The 27487-nt window shown below is 55.5% G+C and overlaps 1 protein-coding gene across 1 annotated transcript in view; it reads right to left on the bottom strand.

Annotated features, from left to right (window-relative positions):
• The window catches only part of KIF26B (kinesin family member 26B), a 384278-nt gene extending 358891 nt beyond the window's left edge, over positions 1–25387 (bottom strand). The window contains exons 1-2 of the mRNA XM_054713017.1: positions 24899–25387; positions 23794–24195 (exon numbers count right to left, since the gene is read on the bottom strand). Of these exons, the coding sequence (XP_054568992.1) occupies positions 23794–24195; positions 24899–24961 (465 nt within the window). The 5' untranslated portion in view covers positions 24962–25387. The remainder of the gene's footprint in view (positions 1–23793; positions 24196–24898) is intronic.
• Positions 25388–27487: the final 2100 nt, after the last annotated feature.

The following is a 27487-nucleotide window of genomic DNA, read 5'->3' as shown; positions in this document are numbered from 1 at the left end:
TTCAGTCCGCGGGCCCACACTCCATCCACCGAGCCAACCGGCGAGAGCTAGTGCGTGACCCTTTCTGTGACTTGCTCCTCCAGTTTGCTCTCTCCTCCCACGTCCACAGGGACCCGGCGACGCACTGGCCCCCCCACTTCAGGCAGAAAAACGGGCGCAGCGCTCGGGCCTGCGGAGCAGACCCCCTCGGTTTTTAAAGAGACTCAAACCCCCTCTCCCCGCCCCCCCTCCACCGCCAGCATCTGAAGGTCAAGGTGCACACCAAGGAGAGGCCACGCTTAGAAACGGAGAACCTGGCACCCAGTATTTCCCCGGGAAAACCGAAGTCCCAGCCACACCGGCTGTCTCAAAGGCGCGCGGCCCCTTTAAATGCGTCGGGAGCGTCTCTTACCGTCTCGGCCGGTGGCCTCCCTCCAGCGCTGTCCGCTGTCCACGCTGCGACGGGACTGTCCCCCGCCGGCTGGTGTCCGGGCTGCAGTGCCGGGCCGGGAGGCGGCGGCCGGGCCAGGCGCACACGCACGCACGTGCACACGTGCTCATGCGCACGCACACGCTCACGCACACGCACACGCACGTGGCCGCAGGTGCTCCAGGCCTCGGCTCCCACAGCTGCGGGTCTGCAGGAGGCCCTCCCCGCCCCCGCCCTGTTGTCCAGGGAAACACCTGCTTGTCCGTGAGGCTCAGGCGAGGGGTCGGCCCCGCCCGCCCGCCCGCCACGCCTGCCCCGTGGCCTCGGTCCCTCAGCGGGGCCTGTCTGTTGACCTGCCTGTGTCCCCCACGAGTTGGGAAAAAAACCGCCCCCCCCCCCCAGACCAAAGGCTGCGTCTCGAGTCCACTCGGGAGGGCTCACAGGCGCCTGAGGGACGAACAAGTGAATGAGTGAGTCAATGAAGTCACGGGGGCCCAATCCAGTCACTTGGGCTAAAGACCGCCGCGGGGCGCTGGCTGGTGTGGTGCAGTGGGTAGAGCGTCGGCCCGCACACCACAGGGTCTCAGGTTCGATTCCCAGTCAAGGGCACGTACCTCGGGTGCAGGTTCCATCTCCAGCCCCGGTTGGGGCATGTGCAGGAGGCAACCAATCGATGAGTCTCTCTCATAGCCATGTTTCTGTTTCTCTCTCTCTCTCTCTCTCTCTCTCTCTCTCCCCCCCCTTCCACTCTCTCTATAATAAGTCAATGGAAAATAATATATCCTCAGGCGAGGATTAACAAACAAACAAACAACAAAAACAGCCCCGAGGGTGGGTGACTGACAAAGGCCCGCCCGGAGGCGGAGGCGGGCACTGAGGGGCTGAGAGCAGGTCCTGCACAGCGAGCGAAGCCTCAGGCCGCGTCTTCTTGTTTAAAATGCAGCCCAGACCCCTGAGGACAACCCCGAGGTCACACGCAGTCATTGGGTTGTTCCTGAAAGTTCCAAGCTCCTAACGCAGTGCCCGGCGCTTAGTAGGTGCTCTAAATGTTTCCTGAATGTTCCGGAATCGCTTGACTAAGCCGCTGCGGGCCCAGGCCTGGTCTGAGGCCCGGCTGTCTCCTGCCGCAGGGCGGTGGGTGGAGGTGGCCCCGTGGCCTCCCTGGGGAAGAAGACTCCCCAGAGGCTCTCCCTGCTGCACCCGCCAGCCCCCCTGAGGCCTCTCCTCCCGAGGGGAGCCACGCCCAGCCCAGCCCTGTGCCAGCTCTTCCTGCAACTCCTCCACCTCCTCTCCAAACAAAACGCCCTTCGCCCCCCTCCCAGCCCTCATGTTCTCAGCGGAGACCCAGGACCTGGGGCCCTCAAACCTGAGACAGGAAAGACCAGGTTCCGGGGTGAAGGAGAGCACTTTCCTCTTAGCCTCATGGGAAGGCTCGTGTCACTAATCACACACAGGCCCAGACCCCGCCACCGCCATCCAGCTTGAGACAGCCAGGGGGAAACACACACACCACACGCACATGCACACACACACCATGTGCGTGCACACACACGCATGCACACACACACACACACCCCACAAGTGAAATCAGAACCACGGGCAGTGGGCCCACCCCTGGTTCCACAGGCAGTGAGGGACCAGGGCTCCACAGAGACGGCGTTCAGACAAGGAGGCCGGGAAGTCGCCGGGGAGGTCGCCAGGCTCCGAAACACACGGGTGAGTGGCTGCTCAGATGAGCCACTCACCCGTGTCCCCGTCTGCACTGTCCCCGTCTGCACTGTCATGCTGACATGCACCCACAGTAGCCCAGCTTCTTCGTGGTTTTCACACTCCACAATCCATCCCCCCAAAAGAGCTCTGAATAGGGTAACTTAGCACCCCCCCCCTTTTATTAAGACACCGTGTTGTCGTAGAGGGAATGAGGGCTCGATAAAGAGAGGGCCATCCTTGTTCATGAGCCAGGGGAACAGGCCACACCTGTGTGTGTCTGTGCAGAAGTTCTGGCAAACGGTGTGCAGAGCTCTCTGCAAACCACCTGTTCCGAGAAGTGCCCGGCGGGCGTGGCTCCGTGGCTGAGCATCCACCTGTGAGCCAGGAGGTCACAGTTCCATTCCCGGTCAGGGCACGTGCCTGGGCTGAGGGCTCGATCCCCAGTGAGGGGTGTGCAGGAGGCGGCCGGTCAATGATTCTCTCTCAGCGTTGATGTTTCTACCTCTCTACCCCTCTCCCTTCCTCTTTGAAATCAATAAAATAAATATATATACATATACACGGAGTGGCCAGATTATGATGATCTCTGAACGCATAATAATCTGGCCACTCAGTGTACTTCTCTTGAGTACCTCATTTATTTGATATCAAAGATACTATAAATCGTGCACCTGATCAGTTTTCCCCTTTGCACTGGCTGGTAGAAAGCTCAGGGCAAACAGGTGTTTGATCTCCAGCAAAAGCCTAGAATACTTTTGGTATCCATTTGAGATACAAATACACCGAGTGGCCAGATTATTATGCATTCAGAGATCATAATAATCTGGCCACTCCGTGTATATTTATATTTTTTTTTTAAGTACAGAGAGTTAAAAGTACATCACACCAGGTTCTAGTCAGAGGTCAATGTTACCTACAAAGGTCACAGGAAGGATCGCCTGTGGCCATCCTGTCCGCCATGCTCCTTCCTCGGGGGTTGAAGGCACGGCTCACAGGAGGAGATGAGCCACCAGGTGTCCCTGAGCCTTATATTGGGAGTGAAAGAGCGGAACGAGATCCCATGCGTATCCGGTGTCTAGAGGGGAGCAGCGTCTTGCGGGGAGAAGCTAACACAGGGCCTATGACACACCTGCCAGGACCTTCTGCACCTTATACACCTTGCATCTTTCCTGAGCTGCCCTGGGCCCCTTCCAGGGAAGGGACTTTCTACTCGCCAGCCAATCCTGGAGTGACCCTCACAGATCGGACACCATGTCTCCCCCAACAAATCGTTTCTGAGAAGTCACGCCGGCGGGCCCTGGCCGAGTAGCTCAGACTGTCGTCCCAACGTGCCAAGGCGCTGGGTTCCACTCCCGCTCAGGGCGCATTCAAAGAATCACCTAGTGAATGCTTCAGTAGGTGGAGCGACACATCGATGTTTCTCTCTCTCTCCCTGCCCCTCGCTCTAAAAACCAATCAATACATTTTTTTAAAAATAACAATGGTAATAATGCCAATGTTTCACAGGGCGTAAGCCTTAAGGTAAAATGCACGGGAATAAGATTTCACCGCTAAGTCAAGCCATGCTCCCCGGCTCGTGGCTCTTCCCTTGCAACATATCTAGGAAGAGGAAACAGGTAGAAATGGAACCATCAAAAAGAGGAGCTGACGGCTGCTGGCTGGCCAAGGCCGGTCTCCTTCTCTGAGGGGGAGGGGGAGTCAGAGAAAGAAGAAAAGGATGCTGGTCCGGGCACCCAACCCGGCAGAGGGTTGCTCACCTGCAAAGTGGGGACAGGAACCTCCCCAAGTCCCAGGAGGAGGAGATGTGATGTCGCACATAATGTGCTCAGATGCATCTGGGGCAGTGGTCGGCAAACTCATTAGTCAACAGAGCCAAACATCAACAGGACAACGATTGAAATTTCTTTGGAGAGCCACATTTTTTTAAACTTAAACTTCTTCTAACGCCGCTTCTTCAAAACAGACTCGCCCAGGCCGTGGTATTTTGTGGAAGAGCCACACTCAAGGGGCCAAAGAGCCGCAGGTGGCTCGCGAGCCACAGTTTGCCGACCACGGATCTGGTGGTCAGATCCACAAATACCATCACAGTCACCCTTCAGGAGCGATCACGGCATAGCACCTTCCCAGGGCGCAGGCCGTGGGCTCTCTCTCCCATTAGAACACTGACTTGTGGCACAGTCCGCATTGCCGCGTGTGTGTGTGTGTGTGTGTGTGTGTGTGTGTGTGTGTGTGTGTTGAAATACACCGTGACCCCTGTGACCTCAGTGGTCCGTGAGTCACACTGGCCGGGCCTCAGCACTGTTTTCATCTTCCCAAACAATCTCTTCGCTCATGTAAGCAGCTGCTCTCCACTGCCCCTCCCCCAGACCCCCCTTCCTCTACAACCACCATTGTACATCATTCTGTCTCCATGAATTCCACAACTCTGGGTCTCTCCTGTAAGTGGAATCACACGGCATTTGCCCCTTTATGTCGGGCTAATTGCACTCAGCATAACGTCCTCAAGCTCATCCACGTGGCAGCGTGTGCGGGATTTCCTTTTTAAGGCTGGAGGGCGTGTCCCCTCCCCGCGTGTCCGCCAGGCCTTGTTCCTGCACTCGCCCATGACGGACACTAGCACTGCTTCTGCCTTCTGGCTGCCGGGACTAAGGCAGTCGTGAACGAGCGGTGGTACTGCTACCTCGTACACATGCATCAGCATTTGTTCAAACGGGTGCACACGTGACATTGGCGTGTCGCTCCTCGTGAAGGCGCCACAGTGGGCTCCCCTCTTTGGAGACCTGGGGCCTGGCATTCCCGGGGTCTGCAGGCCTCGGGCTGTTTCCGTTCTCTGCGCATGAGATTCCCGGAAAGCCTCGCCTTTCCAGCCTCCACTCCCCAGTTCCACTCGCCAGTGAGACTCAACTGAGCAGTCACAGGTCTCTGCTGGTGCAGTTCATTCTCACCGGACGATATCCTCCCATGGATTTTTCAGAGAGAGTGGAAGGGAGGGGAAGAGAGAGAGAGAAACATTGATGTGAAAGAGACACATCGATTGGTTGCCTCCCACAAGCCACCCGACCAGCCTGCAACCGAGGTACATGCCCTTGACCGGAATCGAACCCAAGGCCCCTCAGTCCATAAGCCAGCACTCTACCCACTGAGCCAACTGGCTAGGGCTGCAGGCACTGCTTCTAAGAAGCCATCTCTACCCAGCCATGGCATTCCTGAAACGGGTGCTCCCAGCTGCACTAGCATCGTGTGTCTGTACCCACCCCACCCAGCAGGCTGTGAGGGACGCGGGGGCAGGGCTGTGGGTTAACCATCGTTCCGTCCCCAGCACCAAGCCCAGAGGCCACAGTGCTACACGGTAAAGGCCAAGAAATGTTGGGCAAGCAGATGAGCAGGTAGATGGATAGAGAAATGGGTAGAGAGAGAATGAGAAATGAATAAACTGAATGTTAATTGTGTCCAGTGAATCCTGGAGTCAGACATCACCATCTAGATTGAAAGTTTTGCTTTTCTCCAAGACGGCAGTTGGATACCAGCATTTAATGAACACCTACTATGTGCCAGACAAGACATGTCTATGAAGCAACAATTACTATTTTGTTTGTTTGTTTTTTATTGATTTAAGAGAGAGAAAGGGAGAGGGAGAGAGAGAGAGAAACATCAATGATGAGAGAGAATCATTGATTGGCTGCCTCCAGCACGCCCCCTACTGGGATCAAGCCCACAACCCCAGCATGTGCCCTGACCGGGAATCAAACCGTGACCTCCTGGTTCATAGGTCGACGCTCAACCACTGAGCCACACCGGCTGGGTCGAAGCAACTCTTTTTTTTTTTTAAAAAAATATATCTTATTGATTTTTTACAGAGAGGAAGGGAGAGGGATAGAGAGTTAGAACATCAATGAGTGAGAAACATGGATCAGCTGCCTCCTGCACACCCCCTACCGGGGACATGCCCGCAACCAAGGTACATGCCCTTGACCGGAATCGAACCTGGGACCTTTCAGTCCGCAGACCGACGCTCCATCCACTGAGCCAAACCAGTTAGGACCCGAAGCAACTCTTATTAACCGCATTAGACAAGTGAGGAAACCGTGACAGAAAGCAGTCCGTCCTTCTCTCCGTTCAGAGCCGGTAAACGACGAAGCAGGGATGAGAACCCAGAGGGGCCGGCGCCAGGCGCCCCCTCAGAAGCACGCCAGGCCGCACCACCCGGCTCCTCCCGTGCTGACCTACGCCTACCAAATGCTGAGGACCACAGAGGACGTTCTGAGCTCCCCAGGCGGAAAGGTGGTGAGCAAGGTTAATCACTAATGGCACTCGTTTAAGCTGACAAATTAAATTAAATTCTGCCCTCTGTACGCTTCAGAGAGAGCGTCTGGCCAGTCCAGGAGCCAACTGAAGAGATACCAGAGGCCGCTCAGAGCCAGAGCCATGAGCTCCACGCCGTTGCTCTCCACACCTAGCATGGCCCCAGGGACGTCGGTGGCAAAGCCATCCCTCTTCCTCGCTGCCCTGCACTGAGTGACCCGAAACCAGCGGCCGCATGTCTCCTCTCACTTCAAACTCCGGGGCAGCCCCGAGCCTTCCCCGGGAGAGAGAGTCCCTTCTTCTCCCAGACCCCCTCCTGGACGTGGCCACATGTCACCATCACACCACGTGTCACCTCTCACCACGTGTCACCTCTCACCACGTGTCACCTTCTCACCACGTGTCACCTCACCACGTGTCACCATCTCACCACGTGTCACCTTCTCACCACGTGTCACCTTCTCACCACATGTCACCTTCTCACCACGTGTCACCTTCTCACCACGTGTCACCTTCTCACCACGTGTCACCTTCTCACCACGTGTCACCTTCTCACCACGTGTCACCATCTCACCACGTGTCACCATCTCACCACATGTCACCTTCTCACCACGTGTCACCTCACCACGTGTCACCTCCTCACCACGTGTCACCTTCTCACCACGTGTCACCATCTCACCACGTGTCACCTTCTCACCACGTGTCACCTTCTCACCACGTGTCACCTCCTCACCACGTGTCACCATCTCACCACGTGTCACCATCTCACCACGTGTCACCTTCTCACCACGTGTCACCTTCTCACCACGTGTCACCTTCTCACCACACGTAACCTTCTCACCACGTGTCACCTTCTCACCACGTGTCACCATCTCACCACGTGTCACCATCTTACCACGTGTCACCATCTCACCACGTGTCACCTCTCACCCCTGTGCAGGACCACTTCTCAGATGATGGGAGACTGAACCTGAGGGGCCCAGGCCTGGGTGAGGGGCCTCACGCTTGCCCTCTCGGCTGAGTTCCAACCAGTGATGATAAATTTCCTCCTGGAGTCCCTGGGACCCATTCTAAGCATCCAGTCTGTTGTTCTGCAAGACCAGAGTGAATATAACTGCATTGAGCTGAGCAAAAACAAGGACATATTGGCCAACAAGGAATTCAGGACCTGCACACTAGCTGGTCCATAAATACCTAGACCAGCATCCCCCAGGGGAGCCCACTCTCATGCTCGGGGCCCCTGTGATTTCACTCCTCCAGGGGACGGGGGACGGGGGACGTGTCGGGGGACAGCAGTGTGTCACCCCCAGGCCTAGCCCAGGCATCACCTCCTGCCCCTCACCCCTCCTTCAGCCCCAGTGGCGTTTTCATTCCCAGCAGTGGAGAGGAGATTTTCCTTTCAAAACACCAGAAATCGCCCGGCCAGTGTGGCTCAGTGGTTGAGCATTGACCTACGAACCACGAGTTCACAGTTCAATTCCCGGTCAGGGCACATGCCTGGGTTGCGGACTCGACTCGAACCCCAGTGTGGGGCGTGCAGGAGGCAGCCAATCAATGATTCTCATCATTGATGTGTCTATCTCTCTCTCTCCCTCTCCCTTCTTCTCTGAAAACAATACAAATATATTTTTTTTAATTTAAAAAAAGATCAGAAATCGCCCAGCCGGTGTGGCTTCAGTGGCTGAATGTCAACCCATGAACCAAGAGGTCCCCAATTTTTTCTGTCTCTATCCCTCTCCCTTCCTCTCTCTCTAAAAAAAAAAAAATAAATAAAAACATATATTTTGTTAAAAGGCCAGAAATTCTTGGCGAATTCGTGCATTTAAAAAACAATTCCTGTCTCCTGGCTGCTCAGCACCAAACAAAACATAAAATAACAACTCCGATGACCACACGCCCAGCCCAGGGTCCAGGAGATCCAGGGCTCCCATCTGCACGAAGAAACCCTCTCAGCGCCCGATGGGGAGCGGGGAGCCGGTGCCCGGACCCTGGGCAGCTCCTCCACCGCCGCACCATCGCTATCCCCTTCCTGACACCACAGAGAGGCACGAGGGAGAATCGCCAATAACCACGAGACTCCATTAAAAAAGCACATTAAACACCAATGGGCACGGACAGGAGGGGGGCGAGGGCATGTGCTGGGGAGGGGGAGTGGCTGGGGAGAGGTCAATGAGGGGCAAAGGGGACTTAGGTAATACTTTAAACAATAAAGAATTTAAATTTTTTTTTTTACAAAGTGAAGTAGCACCGCCGACCCCCACAAACAGGCCGCAGCCAGCAGCTTCCTTCCGCGGCTGCCCCACAGGAGGCGCAGAGGCGGCTGGACAGAGGGCGGCCGGGCCCGTGTGTGTGTGTGTGTGTGTGTGTGTGTGTGTGTGTGACAGCCGGCTCGTGTGTGTGTGTGTGTGTGTGTGTGTGTGTGTGTGTGTGTGTGTGTGTGCCCGTGTGTGTGTGTGTGTGTGTGTGAGACAGAGGGCGGCCGGGCCCGTGTGTGTGTGTGTGTGTGTGTGTGTGTGTGTGTGTGTGAGACAGAGGGCGGCCGGGCCCGTGTGTGTGTGTGTGTGTGTGTGTGTGTGTGAGACAGAGGGCGGCCGGGCCCGTGTGTGTGTGTGTGTGTGTGTGTGTGTGTGTGTGTGACAGTCGCCGTCCCGCCTCACAGCCCCTTTAGGAGCTGCCTTGACCTCCACTGGAAGCTCGGCCTCCGATGCCTCAAACCCGAGCCTGGACGCCGACGCCCGGCTTCCTACCCCTGGGGCGCCTGCACCGCGCACCTGCGGGCGTAGGAAAGACCTCTCCTGGGCGATTTCACCCAGAATGACAGCAGCAAGTTCAGGAGCAAGAGCCCAGGAGCCATGAGGAGCAGCTTAGAACACAGTCCAGGGAGCACGGGAGGGTTTGCGGGGCTGCCGGGACCTGCTGAGCCGGGGTGGCTGGCCTCAGAGCGCGCCCCTGAAAGTCAGTGCGGAGACTGGGTTTGAGGAGGATGGGGTCAGCAGCGAGCTCTGCATAGAGAAGCATTCGCTCAGATGGCCTTATTGGGGGAGGGGGGGAGGCAGGGGCAGGCTGAGCCGCTGCGAGGGGCAGGGCAGGGTTTGGGCAGAAAGCGTCCTGGTGCGGACCTGCCTGTCTCGGAGGAGGAACTTTGAGGAAGACGTTAACATTTTTTTACCTTATTTTATTTCTCAAGTACAAAAAGAAAGTAAAAGAACGAGGGCAATAAATGGGGTCCCTGCTGCTCTGTGCGTCCTCCTAATGAGCCCTGGGCTGCCCGAGGCCGAGCGAAGCTCTGCTTCTCCTCTCTGTGCTCCGAGCTGTGTTTACACTCAGACACAAATATAAATGACTGCCGCTGAGATAGGAGGGGAACGTTCACAGGAAGCAGACAGCTTAAGAGGCCACCTGGGCTGACGATAAAGAAAAATAAAATCGGTAAGAACTTAATCGACCTTGCTGACTCGTTGGTAGACCACAGGATCGAAAGCTACAGGGTTCTCACAGCCACGTCACGGGCACGGGAACTGTCAATATTGGCCTGAGCAATTAGGGCCCCATCCAGACACTTGAAGGAGGAGGAAAAGGAAGGAGAAATCACAGCGGAGCTAACAAGGTCTTGGGGTTAAATTCGGAGGGAGGACTTTTTAGGAATGCGGAATAAAATGCTTGGAGATCTGGTGTCCCTGTATTGCTACCCACAGGAACTCCCCGCAGATTATTTCTAAATCCTAATGAGCATGGCACATTTTTATTTTTATTATATAGATGTTTTTATTGATTTCAGAGAGGAAGGGAGAGGGAGAGAGAGAGATGGAAACATCAGTGAGAGAGAATCATTGACCAGCTGCCTCCTGCACGCCCCACACTGGGGATCGAGCCCGCAACCCGGGCCTGTGCCCTGACCGGGAATCGAACCGTGACCTCCTGGTTCATAGGTCGATGCTCAACCACTGAGCCACGCTGGACGGCAGCACATTTGTTTAAATGTAAAACCAAGTTTAGGCTGTCGGAGAAGTAAGGCAATGCATTTTCTCAAGCATTCCTTGCCAAACTGCTTTTTTTAAAAGTCCATTGTCCCTTTGTTTGCCCAAGTCGGCCTCTGCTTACAAACAGAGGACGGTAAAGTAAACAGCTGTGTTAAGAAGCAGGAAGAATCCCGTCAGTCCATTCATGGCCCAAATTCCAAAGACAGAACCATCGTCCGTCGTCCGGATGCGCCAACCAGGGGACACGCCCCGCCGGCCGAGGCCCGCAGACCTGGCCGCTCATGGACCTGCTTCGGCGCCTGGTTCAGCCAGAGACCACTGGGGACTTCGCGAGGCATCCCCTCTGGAATCGGGGCCACGATGGGGCTCCACCAAGTCGGGGCTCCTCTGCAGCCTCAGAGACTCGCACGCAGGCCTGGAGGAGTTTAAAGACCATGACTCCCACCCTCCTGGTTTACAACAGAGAAAGAAAGCGCAAGCCCGGGGCGGGGCCCAGCCCAAGACCGCATGCTAATCAGTGCTGGGGACCCCTGCACCTCGTCTTACATAAGGAAGTCCTTTCCTTTTTTTTTTTTTTTTCAATTAATCCTCACCCTAGGATATTTTCCCATTGAGTTTTAGAGAGAGTGGAAGGGAGGAGGAGAGACAGAGAGAGAGAAACATCCATTGGGTCTCTCTCACATCATTGGGTTGCCTCCGCACGTGCTCCCAACCAGAGCCAAGGATCGAGCCCTGGACCGGAATCGAACCCTGGACCCTTCGGTCCGCAGGCCGATGCTCTATCCACTGAACCAGACGGGCTAGGTCAGGTCAGTCCTTTTTAACCTAAACATCTGGGATTGTAGACAATCTCCAATGCACCCCTTTATTTCCGTTTCTTTCTCCTCTCTCCTGCTTCCTCCTCCTCCTCCCCGCCATCTTCTTCCTCTCCTTTCTCTCCTCCCCCATCTGCCCCTCAGCCCACGAGCCACAAGGGATGCTCACATTCACAGCTGTGGGGCCTCAGGGAGGACACACGAGGCCACTTCTTCAGCTGCCGGGTCCAAGATCAAGCCGTCCTCCTTGAAAGACACACAACTGAGCCAGGCAGCTGGCTGTTCTTTTTTTTTTCTTTTCTTTTCTATATTGTTCCATTAATTTTTAGGGAGAGTGAGAGAGAGAGGGAAAGACAGAGAGAAACATCCATGTGAGAGAAACACATCGATTGGTTGCCTCCTGCACGAGCCCCGACGAGGGCCCCGGCCGGGGAAGACACTGCAACCAAGGTACGTGCCCTTGACCGGAATCGAACCCGGGACCCTTTGGTCCTCAGGCCAGCGCTCTATCCACTGAGCCACACCGGCTAGAGCTGACTATTTTTCTTCAACAATGGTGGGTGCTAGTTGTTGGCCTGAATTCAACTGTCCGTTTTCTGTATGACCATTTGGTTAGGTAGCTCAACAGAGTTGGCTGGGGGTAGTGGTGGTGGTTTCTGATCGGTTAATAAATCACTCGATGTGGCTTGAAACCACCGGTTGGGTGGCGCGGGGCGTGGGGAAGTGGTGATCCCAGCGCTAAAGAAAGCAACCGCCATAAAGAGACGATAGTGCCGAAACCGGTTTGGCTCAGTGGATAGAGCGTCGGCCTGCGGACTGAAGGGTCCCAGGTTCGATTCCGGTCAAGGGCATGTACCTTGGTTGCGGGCACATCCCCAGTAGGGGGTGTGCAGGAGGCAGCTGGTCGATGTTTCTCTCTCATCGATGTTTCTAGCTCTCTATCTCTCTCCCTTCCTCTCTGTAAAAAATCAATAAAATATATTTTTTAAAAATTAAAAAAAAATAAAGAGACGATAGTGTTCACGGGAAGGCAGAGCCATTCATCACTGCTGATTAAAAGACGGAATTACGGCTGAAACCGGTTTGGCTCAGTGGATAGAGCGTCGGCCTGCGGACTGGAGGGTCCCAGGTTCGATTCCGGTCAGGGGCACGTACCTTGGTTGTGGGCACATCCCCCGGTTGGGGGTGTGCAGGAGGCAGCTGGTGGATGTTTCTCTCTCATCGATGTTTCTCACTCTCTATCCCTCTCCCTTCCTCTCTGTAAAAAATCAATAAAATATATTTTTTAAAAATAAAAAAAATATATAAAGAGACGAGTGTTCACGGGAAGGCAGAGCCGTTCATCACTGCTGATTAAAAGACGGACTGACGGCCCAGGAGCAGCTCAGATTCTCTGAGTTCCTGTGTTATCTTAGGGAAAAGTCCTGAGTCAGCCGTGACCAACCTCAGACATCGCTCCGGTTAGATGGAGAAGGCCTGGAAGTTGGCACCGGTCACTGCTGTGGGAGCAAGGTGGCCTTGAAGTTAGCCTTTGCAGGTCGAGCTTTAAAAATAAAGCCGTTTTCTGTGTAAGAACCAAGCGGAGGTTTTAGAACCAGGCTGTAAGGAAAGGTAAGACTTTTCCCGAGAACTCCTGGCGGTTGGAGTTCTGAGCTTGAACTCCACTCAGTAGAAAAGCTGGGTTAAAAGGCCCTTGGCAGTCACCTAGTCTGTCACACTTAAGATATGTTTAGACATAGTTCTGCTTATCAGAAAACTCACTCTGCCCAGAGCCTCCGGATAGCAGCATAAAAATAGCGACTCTTTCCACCTCCAGCTGCTCGGAGCTCCCCGCGCCGCTCAGCGCTCAGCGGTCAGCGGTCAGCCTGCTCGCCAGCTGCGATGGGGCAGGAAATGCTTCTTGGTGGGGGAGGGGGTCTCTATTTCCAGACTTCTCACGGGCTCTGGTCGGAATCGATGCGATAGGATCAGCAAAGCATAACTGCAGAGAAAACCGTCTGGGAAAGATAGCCCTGGATTGGAAGGCAGATAAGCCCAAATTCCTGGTGCTGCAGCCACGGAGGCCTGCTCTCCCTCACCCAGAGCTGATGCCTCCTGCTGAGCTCCCTGCCATGCCTCCTGCCATGCTCCCCGCAGGGCCGAGAGGGGCAGGGCTTAGGGAGGGACTTCCCTCTGAGATAGACCCTCCGTCCACATTCGTGGCGGCTCTGCTAAAAGGAGTCGCTGTTTGCAGCAACTGAGCTTTCCGCCATTTCCCAGGGAGCCACCTGCTACCGATGAACGCAAGTCTGAGATGCGGTGTCACTTGCAGGTGAAGAGACACGAAAGGCGAGCTGGGAGGTTGCGTTTTCTCTGGCTGTGTTTTTCCACTTGGTGTCAGGGCAGTGGCAATAGGAAGGGGAGAGGAAGGAGAGGGAGGGGAGGGGGCCTTTTCTAAAATTCAACTTCAGCCCTAACCAGTTTGGCCCAGTGGATAGAGCGTCGGCCTGCGGACTGAAGGGTCCCGGGTTCGATTCCGGTCAAGGGCATGTACCTTGGTTGCGGGCACATCCCCAGTAGGGGGTGTGCAGGAGGCAGCTGATCGATGTTTCTCTCTCATCGATGTTTCTAACTCTCTATCCTCCTCCCTTCCTCTCTGTAAAAAATCAATTAAAAATATATATTAAATAAATAAATAAATAAATAAAACTCAACTTCATTGGGCCTGGCCTGTGTGGCTCAGCAGTTGAGCGTTGAACCAGGAAGTCACAGTTCAATTCCCCGTCAGGTTGGGGCTCGATCCCCAGTGTGGGACGTGCAGGAGGCAGCCGATCAATGATTCTCTCTCATCATTGATGTCTCTATCTCTCTCTTCCTCTCCCTCTCCCTTCCTCTGAAATCAATAAAAATATATTTAAAAAATAAAATAAAATTCAACGTCACCGGAATAAAGGCAGGAAGTGATGGCTGCATATGGTCTCACAGCAGCCCTGCCGCGGTGTCGTCCCTACCCCCAGGGTATAGCGGGAATCCCCAGACTCAGAGCGGCTGAGCGGCCTCCCGGAGTCGCACACTCGGTGAGGTGGCCTGGGTCTGCACCCGGGGACTGACCCAGTCAGTCTTCACCTCTAAGGTCATAAGAGCCTGAAAAAATGGGTCTCTTAACCTCTCCGCGTCCTCCACAGTTTATGCTGCCGCGATGCCCTCCCCTCTCCGTCCACTCCCGTGCACGCTGTCATTGCCTGTCCTTCCCCAGGGCGCCAGAATGTTCTAGCAAAGACCCCCAGTGGCCCCCTCTTTGCGGATTCAATGGAAACCCCAGTCCTCGCCTCCCTGGCCCTCCGAGGGATCACACCTTTTATCGCTCTACGCCCTGAAGCCCTCTCCTCCCTCGGTTTCTCTGACACCAATGTCCCCACGTCCCTCCCCTTTCTCTGGCCTCTCCCAGGTCTGCCTTCCTGGCTCCTCCCGCCCCCCGTCCCTTCAATGTCAGTGAGTCCCCGGCTCCATGCTCGGGTGTCTGCTGTCCCACTCTGCACATGCTCCGTGGAGACCTCACCCATCTGCGGATTCGCCACCTTCTTCAGGGTGATGTCTCCCAGATCCCCATCTCCAGCTCCGCATGCACCCTAGAGCCCCCCCCCCCCAGCTTGGACCCCTCTGGAACATGCCACCTCAAGCTCTACAGAGCCCAGCCCAATTTTATTGTCCACAGCCATCCTCAAAAAATCAGACCCACAGTAACAAAAACCCTCTGTCTGTATTCTCCAATTCAATGAATGGCAGCCCCATCCGCACGCCGGCCCTAGCCAGAGGTCTGGGAGGAGGCCTCGTCGTCCTCCTCTCCCTCCCTCCCACCTTCATGGGTTTTCCGGGCCCAAGGTTGGTCAGGTCCACGCTGTCCCTTCACTCCCACTGCTCCTGCCTTAGTTCGGGCCCGCGCCATCGTCCACGCAGGCCAGGGGGCCTCTTACCGGGACTCCGTCCCTCTCACCATCAGAGCAATCCCTCCTACACGACCGTATCTAATCACTGCATTCCCTTCCTGTAGGCCCTTGAATGCCAGCCCATGGCCACGGGATAATACCAGACGGCAGCCTGCAAGGCCCTTCAGCCTTGGACCCTTCCGGAACATTCCTTCCCAGCCTGTCACTCGCCCATGCAAACACCTTGCTGTGGTGACAAGACACCGCAGGTTCCCAGGAGCACGGAGCGTGCGTGACCGCTGTGTGCCGTGAGCCTGTTACCCCCTCGGCCTGGCGCGTCGGGGTGTCCCCGTTCACAAGGCCGCTCCTGCTCACCCTGCCCGGCAGCGGGCGCCTCGCCTTGCAGCCCGCACAGCTCCAGCCCGGCACTGGTACACTGCACTGGAGCTCTCTGGTTCCCTGTCTGTCTCTGATGACAGACGTCAGGGGAAGAATGTTAGCCTTTTTTTATAGCTTGGTTATAATGTGGCATAGTGTTGTAGCTGGGCACATAAGCCGGAGTAAAAAGAGCTTACTAGCAAATGAATACGAAAGCAAAAACAGCCCTAACCAGTTTGGCTCAATGGATAGAGCATTGGCCTGCAGTCTGAAAGGTCCCAGGTTCGATTCCAGTCAAGGGCACCTGCCCGGGTTGTGGGCTCAATCCTCAGTGTGGGGCGTGCAGGAGGCAGCTGATCAATGATTCTCTCTCATCACTGGGGTTTCTATCTCTCCCTCCCTCTCCCTTCCTTTCTGAAATCAATAAAAATATATTTTTTTTTTAAAAAATAAAGCAAAAACAATAAATAAAATGTTAGCAAACTGAATCCAGCAACATATTTAAAAAATACATTGTGGGGTTTATTACTGGAATGCAAGGATGGTTCACTATTAGGAAATCAATTATAATTCACAATAATAATAGATAGGAGAAAAATCTTATGATCATCTCCCTAAATACCGGAAAGACATTTGACAAAATATAACAGCCATTCCTCATTAAGAACACTACGTAAAATAGAAATTGATGGTGATTTCCATATGTGTGTGTGTGTGTGTGTGTGTGTGTGTGTGTATGCCGGTATCTCACTTCATGGAAAAACTATACACAGACCCCTACATCACTACCATTTAACATTGTATTGGAAGCATTAATCAATGTAACAAACAAGAGAAAATCATTAGAGGAATAAAAGCAGCAAAGAAAAAGAGTAATGATATCTCTATTTGCAGAAGATAAATTCTCTTAAAAATTTGAGTACCAATTTTAAAAACTAATGAATACATGAATAAAATGTAATAAGGTACAAATATGTGACACCTTAATCAATAAAGAAATAAAATAAAAAATAAAAAAATGTAATAAGGTAATAGGATATAAAATTTATATATAAATCACTATCCTTCTTATATATAAACAATTATCATTTAGGAGAGATAATGAAAGTGAAGAGCTCATTTGTAATAGCAACAAAAGACATAAAACCTAAGAATAAATTGGGCAAAAAGTGTGCGAAGCCTGTACGAGAAAAACCTCTCCTATTGTTGAAAAGTCGAGTGGTTCAAATGGGAAGACGCTCCACGCTCTTGGGAAAGATTCAACATCATCATAACGCCAACTATCCTCCAGGCTAATATACAAAACTAGAGGTCCAGTGCATGAAAATTCACGCACTTGGCGGGGGGGAGGGGAATGAATCCCTTAGCCTGGCCTGCATCCTCTCGCAGTCCAGGACCCCTCAGTGGATGTCTACCTGCCAGCTTAGGCCCACTCCCCTAGGGATTGGACCTAAGCCATCAGTTGGACATCTTTAGCGCTGCTGCAGAGGCGGGAGAGATTTCTGCCACCACCTCTGCACTCGCAGCCATCAGCCCAGCTTGTGGCTGAGCGTAACTCCCCCTGTGGAAGCACAATGACCTCCAGGGGGAAGCTCCTGCGTTGAGCATCTGCCCACTGCTGGTCAATGTGCATCATAGCGACTGGTTGTTCTGAGATTAGGGTCAATTTGCATATTACTCTTTTATTATATAGGATGACCGTCAGCCCCACGTCTTGGCATCTCTGTCCTGTCGCTTATTCCCTCGACTCTGAAGACCTCCGGGACGTGCTATGGCCACACTCACATCCCAGCGAAGCAGGGGAGGGGCGCGTCCACGTGAACTTGGTGGTAAAAGGGCTCTGGGTGACGCTTTCATGGGGGACAGACTTCAGTAGGAGCTTCCTTTTTTTTTTTTTTACTTTTATTTACTTAGTTTTTTTATTGATTTCAGAGAGGAAGGGAGAGGAGAGAGAGAGATAGAAACATCGATGATGAGAGAGAATCATGGATCAGCTGCCTCCTGCACGCCCCACATTGGGGATCTAGGCCAAAACCCAGGCCTGTGCCCTGACCGGGAATCGAACCCTGGTCTCCTGGTTCATAGGTCAACGCTCAACCACGGAGCCACACCAGCCGGGCCCGATTTACTATTTTGATAAATATTTCCAGAGTAATTTAGGAATGCCGGTGTGTTCTCCCTCCCTCTGCACCTCTGCGAACACCCGTTAAGATGTTTCTGGTTGTGCATGTCAGTATGAATGGTCCAGGGCAGCCCTGCTGGAGGGCAAGGCCAGGTAGGAGGTTGACCAAAGAAACAAGAAAAGATGCTATCCTCAGCCTGTGACTGGAGACCGTGGTGAAAAGGAAGTCAGCGTTGTGTTCCTGAAAGGAGAGTGGACCCTCAGGGCCCCCCCAGTTTGCAGTCTTGGCCAGGAAAGAACAGAGCAGGAGTCCGGAAGCCCCGCCGCTCTGCTGGGCCGGCCCGCTGAAGGTCAGCACAGGAAGAGCGGACAGCAGCCGCAGCTGAGTGAATGCTCGCTACGAGGAGGGTCCTTTTCCCTCCATTCCCTCCCAGCCGGGAAAACGGCTCCGCTCAGAACCTTGACAACTCACCGATTTCCCCACCCCACCCCACCCCACCTTGGAAGTGAAGTTACCATCTGTGAGCCCAGGAGGAGGCATCAGAACATACTCTCTGCAGCTCAGCTTCCCGCTCGGGCAGTTACAGTAGCAGTGAGGGGACCCTCAATGGCACTGGGGTGCAAGCATCTTGTGGGGTGTCTCTGTTTCTTGCATCTTTTTTTAAAATATATTTTATTGATTTTTTACAGAGGGGAAGAGAGAGGGATAGAGAGTTAGAAACATCCATGAGAGAGAAACATCGATCAGCTGCCTCCTGCACACTCCCTACTGGGGATGTGCCCGAAACCAAGGTACATGCCCTTGACCGGAATCGAACCTGGGACCCTTGAGTCCGCAGGCTGACGCTCTATCCACTGAGCCAAACTGGTCAGGGCTGTTCCTTGCATCTTTAATGCTGCTTCCTTTTGTGACCGAAATCGTTTCGATCACCTGGAAATCCAAGGGTAAAGGAATCAGGTTTGTCTTCACTTTGCTCTGAGGTTTATGTAGGCTCGTGTGCATAGACGTGATGCGTCTAGCACCTACCGACGGTAACTGCGAGCCATTTATAATCATCATTATTACCATCGCCATTACTACGCGCTGATGAATAGTACGATCTGTGACATGCCAAAGAGCAACAATAATGTTGCCTAAATTTTATTGACTTAATCCCTCCAAATGCTGACAAATGACTAGCCTCGGCCATTTAAAAATCACATTTCTAATGCAATAATCCTATCTGCAGTGAGTGTGGGAGAAATTACTACGGGCCAGGGATTCTCACAAAGTGAATTAAGTCGCTATAAAAATTGACCTGGTTGGTGCACAATTAAAAGTCTGGTAGAATGCAATGCCATCATTCCACAGCTCACTAAGCCTTAAAGAAGAGATTGCTGTCACATGGCTCTCCTAGGGAATGTTCTTGTAATCCCTCAAATGTTTCAGAAATTTTTCTTTGAATGATCATTGCTACGGGACTTTTCCATTCCTGATAGCATCTGTTAGCTGGTCCTTCACCGCGAATACTTCTGAGATGGAAAAGATGCGAAGGAAGCTTTCCGAAAATAGTCACGTGTTCTTGGATTTCAGCTAGAATTGTCTCATCGTTAATAACTATTCAGAAGGCAGTCTATTCTATCTATTTATAGAGTGCCTTACAATGGCTTCTCGGGGACCTTTTAAGTGGGGTTCTTTTTCCATCCCCCGTTTTGGAGCTGGGAAAACGCAAACATATAGATGCAATCTCCAAGTCTAGACTCACTCGGGGCCCCGGCTATTTCGAGGCCACGCTTGGTGTTTTTAAAGCCGCGACACATTCCTTCCTTTCATCTGGGTGACTCCTGGCCACCCTTCTCCGTGTGTCTGGCTAATCTTCCTGGTATTTCTGGGGCATAAATGGCCCCGGAGCCTATGACTGAGAACAAATCAGATAGGACTGTGTCTTCCTGGACCTTTCTTTCTTTTTTTTTTTTTTTTTCTTTTCACATAAAAGAAGATTTTCTTTTATTGATATGGAAATGAACAGATGTCTGATAACCTCTCGCCAAGCTGGGCCGTTTCTGCTTACTCCGGGGAATTCCTTCGGGCTGAGGTTTCGCAGGGCTGCCCCGCGGCTGGGATCGGAAGGATCCCGGATCGCCCAGAACGGGAGATTCGTGCCTTGGCCCCCGTTCCTGGCGCGGTGCCCCGGCTGTGTATGAAACAGGAAGGGCGCGCTTGCCAGTGGATATAAAATGGTTTTATATTTACACATGGAAACGCGGCAGTGGGTAAAAGGGCTGTTTTCCTTAAAATCCCGACACTTTGCAAATCACATTGCTTTGTTTTTTTTCTCACCACTTCCACTTACCAGCGCTAGACAAGAACCGCTCTCACCCAGGACGTCCTTTTTCACCGGCCGAGATGGTGAAAACCAAGCCGAGCGTTTTACCGTCTGCCACCAGGCACGGGTCCTGGCTCGGCCGGGTAAGCTGCCATCTGAAAGGCTGGATCCAGGGCATTCCTAAGGGCATGTGAGCTCTCAGCTGTCACTGTCTACCTCCCAGCATCTGTGTTTTCCTAAATCTGCCTCAAACTCTACGCACAGCACCAAATCCGTTAGCAACCTCCTTCGCTCTGAGCTCCCCCCAAATCTGGGTCTCCTCCCACTGCCTGCCTCAGTTAACATTACCCCCCTCCATGAAGTGGGGTCACCTGACTACGGAGACCAGCCAGACCCCCTGCCTGGGCCCACCAGCACTTCATCTCACCTTCTTTCTTTAAATATATTTTTATTGATTTCAGAGAGGAAGGGAGAGGGAGAGAGATAGAAACATCCATGATGAGAGAGAATCATGGATCGGCTGCCTCCTGCACGCCCCCCACTGGGGATCGAGCCCACAACCCGGGCATGTGCCCTGACCGGGAAATCGAACCGGGGACCTCCTGGTTCATGGGTTGATGTTCAACCACTGAGCCACACCAGCCTGAGCTCACCTGACCTTCTTAACCAACTGTCCTAGCGACACAACTTGGGGGACTCAACAGGGCCTGCTACCTTCCAGGGCACCGCGCTCGAGAAACCGTATGCCGGTGTGACGTTTGGGAAAGGCACCGACGAAATGAGAGACTGAAAGCAGATGTTTCGTAAGAAAAATCTTACGTTCCATGAGACACAAACCAACCAACCAGAATCTCGTCTAATAGTCTCTGAAGGATGGAAGCACCTTTCTAACCGTATCTAAAGTCGTTTTCACGACATTCTAACTGTGAATCATTTCCTTCCTTAGTGTGTCCGTGGGAAAGTGAAACACACACAGGAAAACCGACGGACTCAATGTCACAAACGTAATCCGTGCTGGAGAAAAGACCTAAACCCAAATCCCCCCAAAATAACAAGGTTCTGGAAGTGCGGGTCCGGCCTGCCCAGGAGACTTCTAATACCACCTCACTTAATACTGAATACTCTATTTACGAGAAAATATTCCCCCACATACAGCTAAGCATCTTAAAGCAAATTACAAAGACGATTTTTGCTAATCACCCCTCCACAACATGCCTTTATCTTCCAGGCGCTTACTCTGGAGGGCGAACTACATGCTGGAGCCACAATGACGCTCTTGTTCTGATGAACTTGACTCCTCCTGAGGGCTACAAGGGTCCCCCGTTTGCTCGCAGAGCCAGCTCTGGGGAGGAGAAAGGCCTTGTCTCCGAGTTACCAGGGCCTCCACCCGTGGTGCTCGGGATAACACGGCGTTTATTTGATTCAAACGTTGCAAACTTCAAGGTGCGATGAAAATTGTACCTAAAATCCGAGGGTACCGATGCTTTCGAAAGGAAAAATAACACTACAATTGTTATTCCCGGAGACAGCCAGGGTGTTTTCAGTTAACATGGAAGCCCCGCTCCTGGTTTCTAACAATACGGTGATCCAAATCACCACTGGTTCTCTTGGAGTCCTGGGCACTCCCTGTGCCAAGGTCATGCTCCATCATGCTATGTCACGTATGAAACTCCAGGCACTGTGTGATATTCCCATGTGCACCTAAAGCGACCCCGTGTGACTGTCCCCGTGGGTGTAGGGCACTGAGGTGTAGCAGACCCATCCCTGTGACAATATGATCCGTTTCCCAGCACCTCTTATTTCATCCCGTAACCAAAATGGGCGAATATGCTGAGCTGCCTGCTGTAACCCCGGGAATGAACCTCCCAGGCGGCTTCAACGAAACCAAAACGCTCCTGTGTCACATGACTCCACAAAACAAGATGGAGGGTCCCAACATTGGTTTCTTCTTCCTAGCGATTTCCTTCCCTCCCTCCATTTGCGTGAGAAGGGTATAGTTTGATTTCCCTTTGCACACGAGAGCACTCAAACATGACGCTATTATAGAAATGAGTCCTACAGGAGCATGAACAGGCTCAGAGGGGAGGCAGGGGAGGGAGGGTGGGAAGAGATCAACCAATGAACTTGTGTGCATATATGCCTACCCCAGGGGCACAGACAATGAGGTGCTGAGGGCCTGGGGTGGGGGAGATGGGAGTAGGCTGGAAGAAGTTAATACAGGGAGTGGGGGAGGACCTATGTAATATTTTCAACAATAAAGATTTTTAAAAATGCGTCCTCAAGAATGTTCTAGAATGGTCCGGAAGACTGCAGCTTATTAAGATTTCCAAATATCAGATGTTATCTATTTAAGAGCCAAGGTCCTCCCCAATTTATCACATGGTCTGTCCTGGTTATACGCTTTCACAGCACCCCACACGCGTCTTGGCAGAAGAGTAAGTTGCGAATTGTGCGTGTTGTGGTTCATGTCTGTGTCCTCTGTTAGGATATCCGCTCCATGTGGACGAGGCCTGTAGGTCCCTGTTATTTCACTGCGGGGCTTACCACGGCGCCTCGGATGCCTAGGAAATCAGAGAGCACTGGCACATGCTCAGAAGAGCTTAAACAAACCTGTGAGGGAAGCAACAGTGTGAAAACGGAGGAGTGAGAGGAGTCTTAGGATCCCTGAGGTTTATTCTCGGGGTTTTATCACCAAAACTGCCAAAATGGCACGCTGACAACAACCCACGAGTTAATGATTCCTGAGGTGCGTTCGGGATTCATAAAACCAATCCTCTGGGCGGTGATCTCCCCCGGTTAGGACTTTACAGCGGGTGTGGGTGTGGGTGTGGGTGTGGGTGTGGGTGTTTGCTTGGTTTAACCCTTGCACAGGACCCCATCAGGGTGCGTGTGTTTGGATAAGCAGGTGAGGCAAACAGAGGCCCTTGCCCCTCGGGCCCACCACTCACAACCAGTGTTTCAAGTCACCGAAATGCCAATTAGAAACGCCATTGAGCAAACCCTACCAGCACCGCCCGGCAATCCGCTCTGTGTTCCTGATGTTCTAACCGCAGATAAGAGCTCTTTGAAGTGCGAGAGTCAATACTGTCCTTGGAGCGCGCTCGGACCCACCGAGCAGATGCATTGTGTTCCAGGCCGGGGGCCCCGCGCGCTCGGCCTGGGGGTAGCGGTGCTCCGGGGTGCGCTCACCCGGCCTCCCCCAGCCGGAGTGCATGTTTTTGCGATTCTGGGAGGAAGGAAGGGCCGCAGGCAGGCGAGGAGAAGCACCGACTCCGCTTGCTTTTCCTCCCCCACCGGCATTTCTGCGGAGGATCGGGGTGCGGTGGGGTGCGGTGGGGTGCGGTGGGGAGAAACACCTATGAGCGGGCCGGCAGCCCGGAGCGCGGCGGAAGGGAAGACTCCCGGGAGCGGGTGCCGGCGTGTCCCCCGCCTGCCCCCACCTCACCCCCCAGCAAAGGTTTGCGGGCGCCGGGGAGACGGGCCCAGCGCCGCGCAGGTCCAGCCCGATGGCGGGCAGGTGCGGGGATCACAAAGGGACTCTACGGAGTGGGGGGCAGCAGGACAAGTCACTTGAACCCCCACCCCCACCCCCACCCCCACCCGTGGGCTGTGAGGCCCCAAACCGTGGAAAGCCCGCACGCTCTGCGCCCCACCGGGTCCGAGCGAGAGAGACGGGCGGGGTCGCCCCCGACACCGGCCCGCATCTGCCCCACCCGTGCAGCGCCCCCGGGTGCGAGGCTCCTCCGGCCGCGGCCGGGCGCGCAGTGGCCGCGGGAGGGGCGGGCGCCGTGGGCTGCGGGGCCGCGGACGCCCTGGGCCGCCCCCCCCCGCCCCCCATGCCCCCGCCCCGCCCGCCGCGCGCTCACCTTGCCGGGGAAGGGCCCGGGGAGCAGCAGCTGCAGCGCCTGCCTCTTCAGCTCCACCAGGCGGGCGTTGCAGTTCTCGCACCAGACGCCGCGGTCCGAGCCGGGGGAGGAGCCGCCGCCGCTGCCCGAGCCGGGGGAGCCGGTGCCGAAGCCCGGCGAGCCGCCCAGGGAGCCCGGCGAGCTGGTGCCGATGCCCGGGGAGGCGGGGCCCGGGGAGCCCGTGAAGGAGCTGGGCGACGAAGTGCCCGAGCCGGGGGACGGGGTCCCCGACGAGCCGAGCGCCGAGCCCGCGCCCTCGGGGGTGGGCCGGCTGCCCGCGCGCGACTCCTCGTAGGCTTTCCGGTACCAGCTCTCCGGGGAGAAGGGCGCCGCGGGCTTGGTGGGCGAGCAGACGTCATCCACCTGCGGGGAGACACGCCGGGGTCAGGGCGCCCTCCCGGGACTGCGCGCCACCGAGGGCCCGGCCGAGCCCGGCGGCCACATCGGCCGCGTTCGGGCTCCTTCAGTGAGTCCCCAGCGCCCCGCGGCCCCGGGCGCCGGCGGGGGAAATGCCTCGCTCGGGGGGGTCCCGTGGTTTCTGCCGGGGGACCCAGAGACTCAGAGCTCCGCGCTTTTGAACCCGACACCCATCCAGCAAGAGCCCTGGTGCAGGGTCCTGGGAGCCGCTCTCCCGGAGCGGGCGGGAGGGGAGGGGGCTGCGACTTCATTCATTCATTCATTCGGGGTGCAGCCTCTGGACCCTGAAGGCACCGGGAAATGGTCCCAAGGAGCCGCAGGGAATTCGTGGAAAACCACCCTCCACCCCCCACCACCACCCCGTTCGGCACAGCTCTCCCTTTCAGTGCAGGAATGCTGCGAAAGTTAGAGGGGTGCGGGGAAGGGGAGGCGGGCGAGGGCTGAGCATCCCCAGGGCCAGGCGAGTGTGCGGGTCCCCGCGACAGACCCGCCTCCGCGCACGCACGCCCGGCGGCGGCGGCGGCGGCGGCGCCTCGGAGCCGGAGGAGAGCTCGGAGCCGCCCTGCCGCGCCGCGCGGTTCCCGGGAAGGGGACCCCGGCGGCCGTGGGTCTGGGCACGCGCCTCCGCGTCGTCCCCGTCACAACTCACCCCGTATTTCTTGCCCCTGGTGGAAACCGCGAGCCTCTCTTTATTCCCAGCTACCGAATTCATGGTGGCTTGTCCAGAAGAGAGTGTCGAACGGGCCCCCGGCGCTACATCCACGAGGTCTTCACCCCAGAGGGGTCTCCCGGTGGCGGGGGGCTGTCTTTTGGTCCTCAGGCCGAGGCTCCTGAATTGGGGGAGGGGGCATAAAGGCAAGCGGGCCCCAGAAGTAACAGCACCGGTTTGCACAAGGGGCTGGAGCGGGTGGCTTATCCTTTCTTCAAAGGCTGCTTCCCCTCATCCTCTCCTCCGCCTCCAGCCACACGTTCGCTTTCCACGGTCACATCCAGACCATCGGCATTGCCCGCAGCCGAGTAAGTCCGTGTTCCTCCACGAGGGGAAGGGGCCTCACAATCGGGGCACGTGGCCGCCGCGGAGAAGGTGGGCGAGCCCCCGCCGGGCCCCCCGCCAGCGAGCCGGCTGTGGGAACGCGTCTCCTTCCCCGCAGCTCGGTAACTGAGTTCAAAGAAATTCTCCCAAAATATAAAGATCCAGCTCGGGGAGGAGCCTCGGCGTGTGGGAGCCAATATCCGCCGGCCCGCGCCGCCTGACAGCCGCGCGAGGGCAGGGAAAGGGGCGGCTCGGCGGGCCGGGCGCCGTCCGCGGTCAGAGCGCGCGTGTGCGCCCGGGCGCAGCGCGGAGCGTGGGGACCCGCGGCCCCGCCGCCCGGGAGCCTGCCGCCTGGATGCCGCCGCCGCGCCGGCCCGGCTCCATTTTAGGTTGCGGCGCTCCTGCCTGACATTGAGAGGCCGCGAGCCGGCGGGGGGAGGGGGTCGTAAATCTCGCTCCTTGCGGGGAAGTTCCTGGTGAGTGGCCTGCGTCCAGGGCTCTAATGAAACACCGCTGCGCGCGCCGGGGCCGAGGGGCCGCGCCGAGCCCAGCCCGCGGGGCTGGACCGACATGCGCCCGCGCCTCCCCCGCCCCCAAGTTCTTTCTCTTCCTGGCGAGGCTTGCAGTTCTGCCTTTGAAACGCCGGGGAAAAAGGGATTGAGTCACAAACAAGTCCGCAAACACGCCGGGTCCTCCCCCCGCCCTTTGTTCTCCCGGACCTCCCCTGCAAACCTTTTCTGGAATGGCCCTACCGACCCCCGGCCGGCCACGGGCCCCCCTCCCAAGGACACCCGCCCAGCCCGAGGACAGGGGTCCCCACCCGCCCAGCCCCTATCTGTGAGGCGCCCAGTCGCCCAGCGCTGGGACAGGTGAGCCCGGGATCGAGAAGGCAGCCTCGGGCAGGGGAAACTGAGGGATTCGCCGCGCTGCAGGCGCACGGAGCGACGGCGCGGGCCTGGAGAGGGGTGTGTGCGAACTGGACTTGGCCTCGCCTTGCCGGGCCGGTCCCCTCAGCACCCGTCCTTCCATGTCTTCCTTGGGACTCACGGAGCCCCGGGAGCGCCAGTCATCGCCCCCTCTCGGACCCCCCACCCACCCGAGGCGCAGCGCCCGGGAGCGCAGGAAGCCAGCCTAGCCGGGCTCCACACGTGGCTGCTCCGGGGAGGCATTTTTCATTTCCCGGGAGTGCATTTCTCCTGGTGAGCCGGCGGGTCCGTTTTGTTGTGACCTTTAATTAACACCCCGCGAGACGCCTCTGGAAGGACCGGCCCAGGGTGGGGGTCACGTGAGGTGTACTGGCATCCCGGCGCCCGGAGAGACCCAGCCTGGGGTAGGCGAGGGCGCCAAGGACGTTTGGTGCCTTTCTGTCACTGGCTTCCTTCTGTGATAGGAGGGACAAGAAGACTGAATTCCGGGGTGCTGGAACCTGGAACCCCGGGCAACGCCCCCCCCCCCCCCGCGCGCGCGCACACACACACACACACACACACACACACCCTGCCTCCCTCGCGCTGCCATCCACCCACCCTCCCGCCCTCCACAACCCTTGCGTGGGAATATTACAGTCACCAAAGCGAGGAAAGGAGGTCAAAATGAAGATGTCGAGAACAGTGCGGAAGTTTCCTTTGCGTTCCTACTTCCAATTTAAAAGCGATCACATCAAGAGACCTTGGGGTTCAGGGTGGGGGGCAGGTACACCTCCAGGCAGCCCACGCCAGATCCCACCCGCATCTGCACTCCGGGGAGATGTGGCGGGAAATAGCATCGCCATTAGCTACGCGCTGCTTCTGAGCCGAAAAGCAGCGTATGGCCAGGCGACATGGACTGCCGGGGTTGGGGAAGATGGGGTGTCCGGGGAAAGCTACCTTGGAGACCGAGGCCCACAGCTTGTCTGGTTTGCATTCCCAAGTGGCTGGGTCCCTAAAACGTGTTTGGTGAGCTCGGAGCGCCCTCTGCTGATCAAAGTTCACAGTCGCAGGCCCCGCAAGAGAGTTTTGATTTGAGGCTTTTAAAAAGTGGATGTAAAATTTACAGAGAAATGCATACATTTTAAGCATACAATTATATGAATCTTATAAAGGTATACTCCCAGTTAATCCACAGCCTCAATGAAAGTATACATTTCCACCACTCCAGAAATTTCTGTCTCTTCCTAGGGCCTAGGAGAACCCCATCCCTCATACACAAGTACTGCTCTGATTTCTA

Source organism: Eptesicus fuscus, chromosome 24, assembly GCF_027574615.1.
Source record: "Eptesicus fuscus isolate TK198812 chromosome 24, DD_ASM_mEF_20220401, whole genome shotgun sequence".
NCBI lineage: Eukaryota > Metazoa > Chordata > Mammalia > Chiroptera > Vespertilionidae > Eptesicus > Eptesicus fuscus.
Note: the sequence above shows the minus strand (reverse complement) of the source record. Positions and strands in the feature narration are given on the sequence as shown.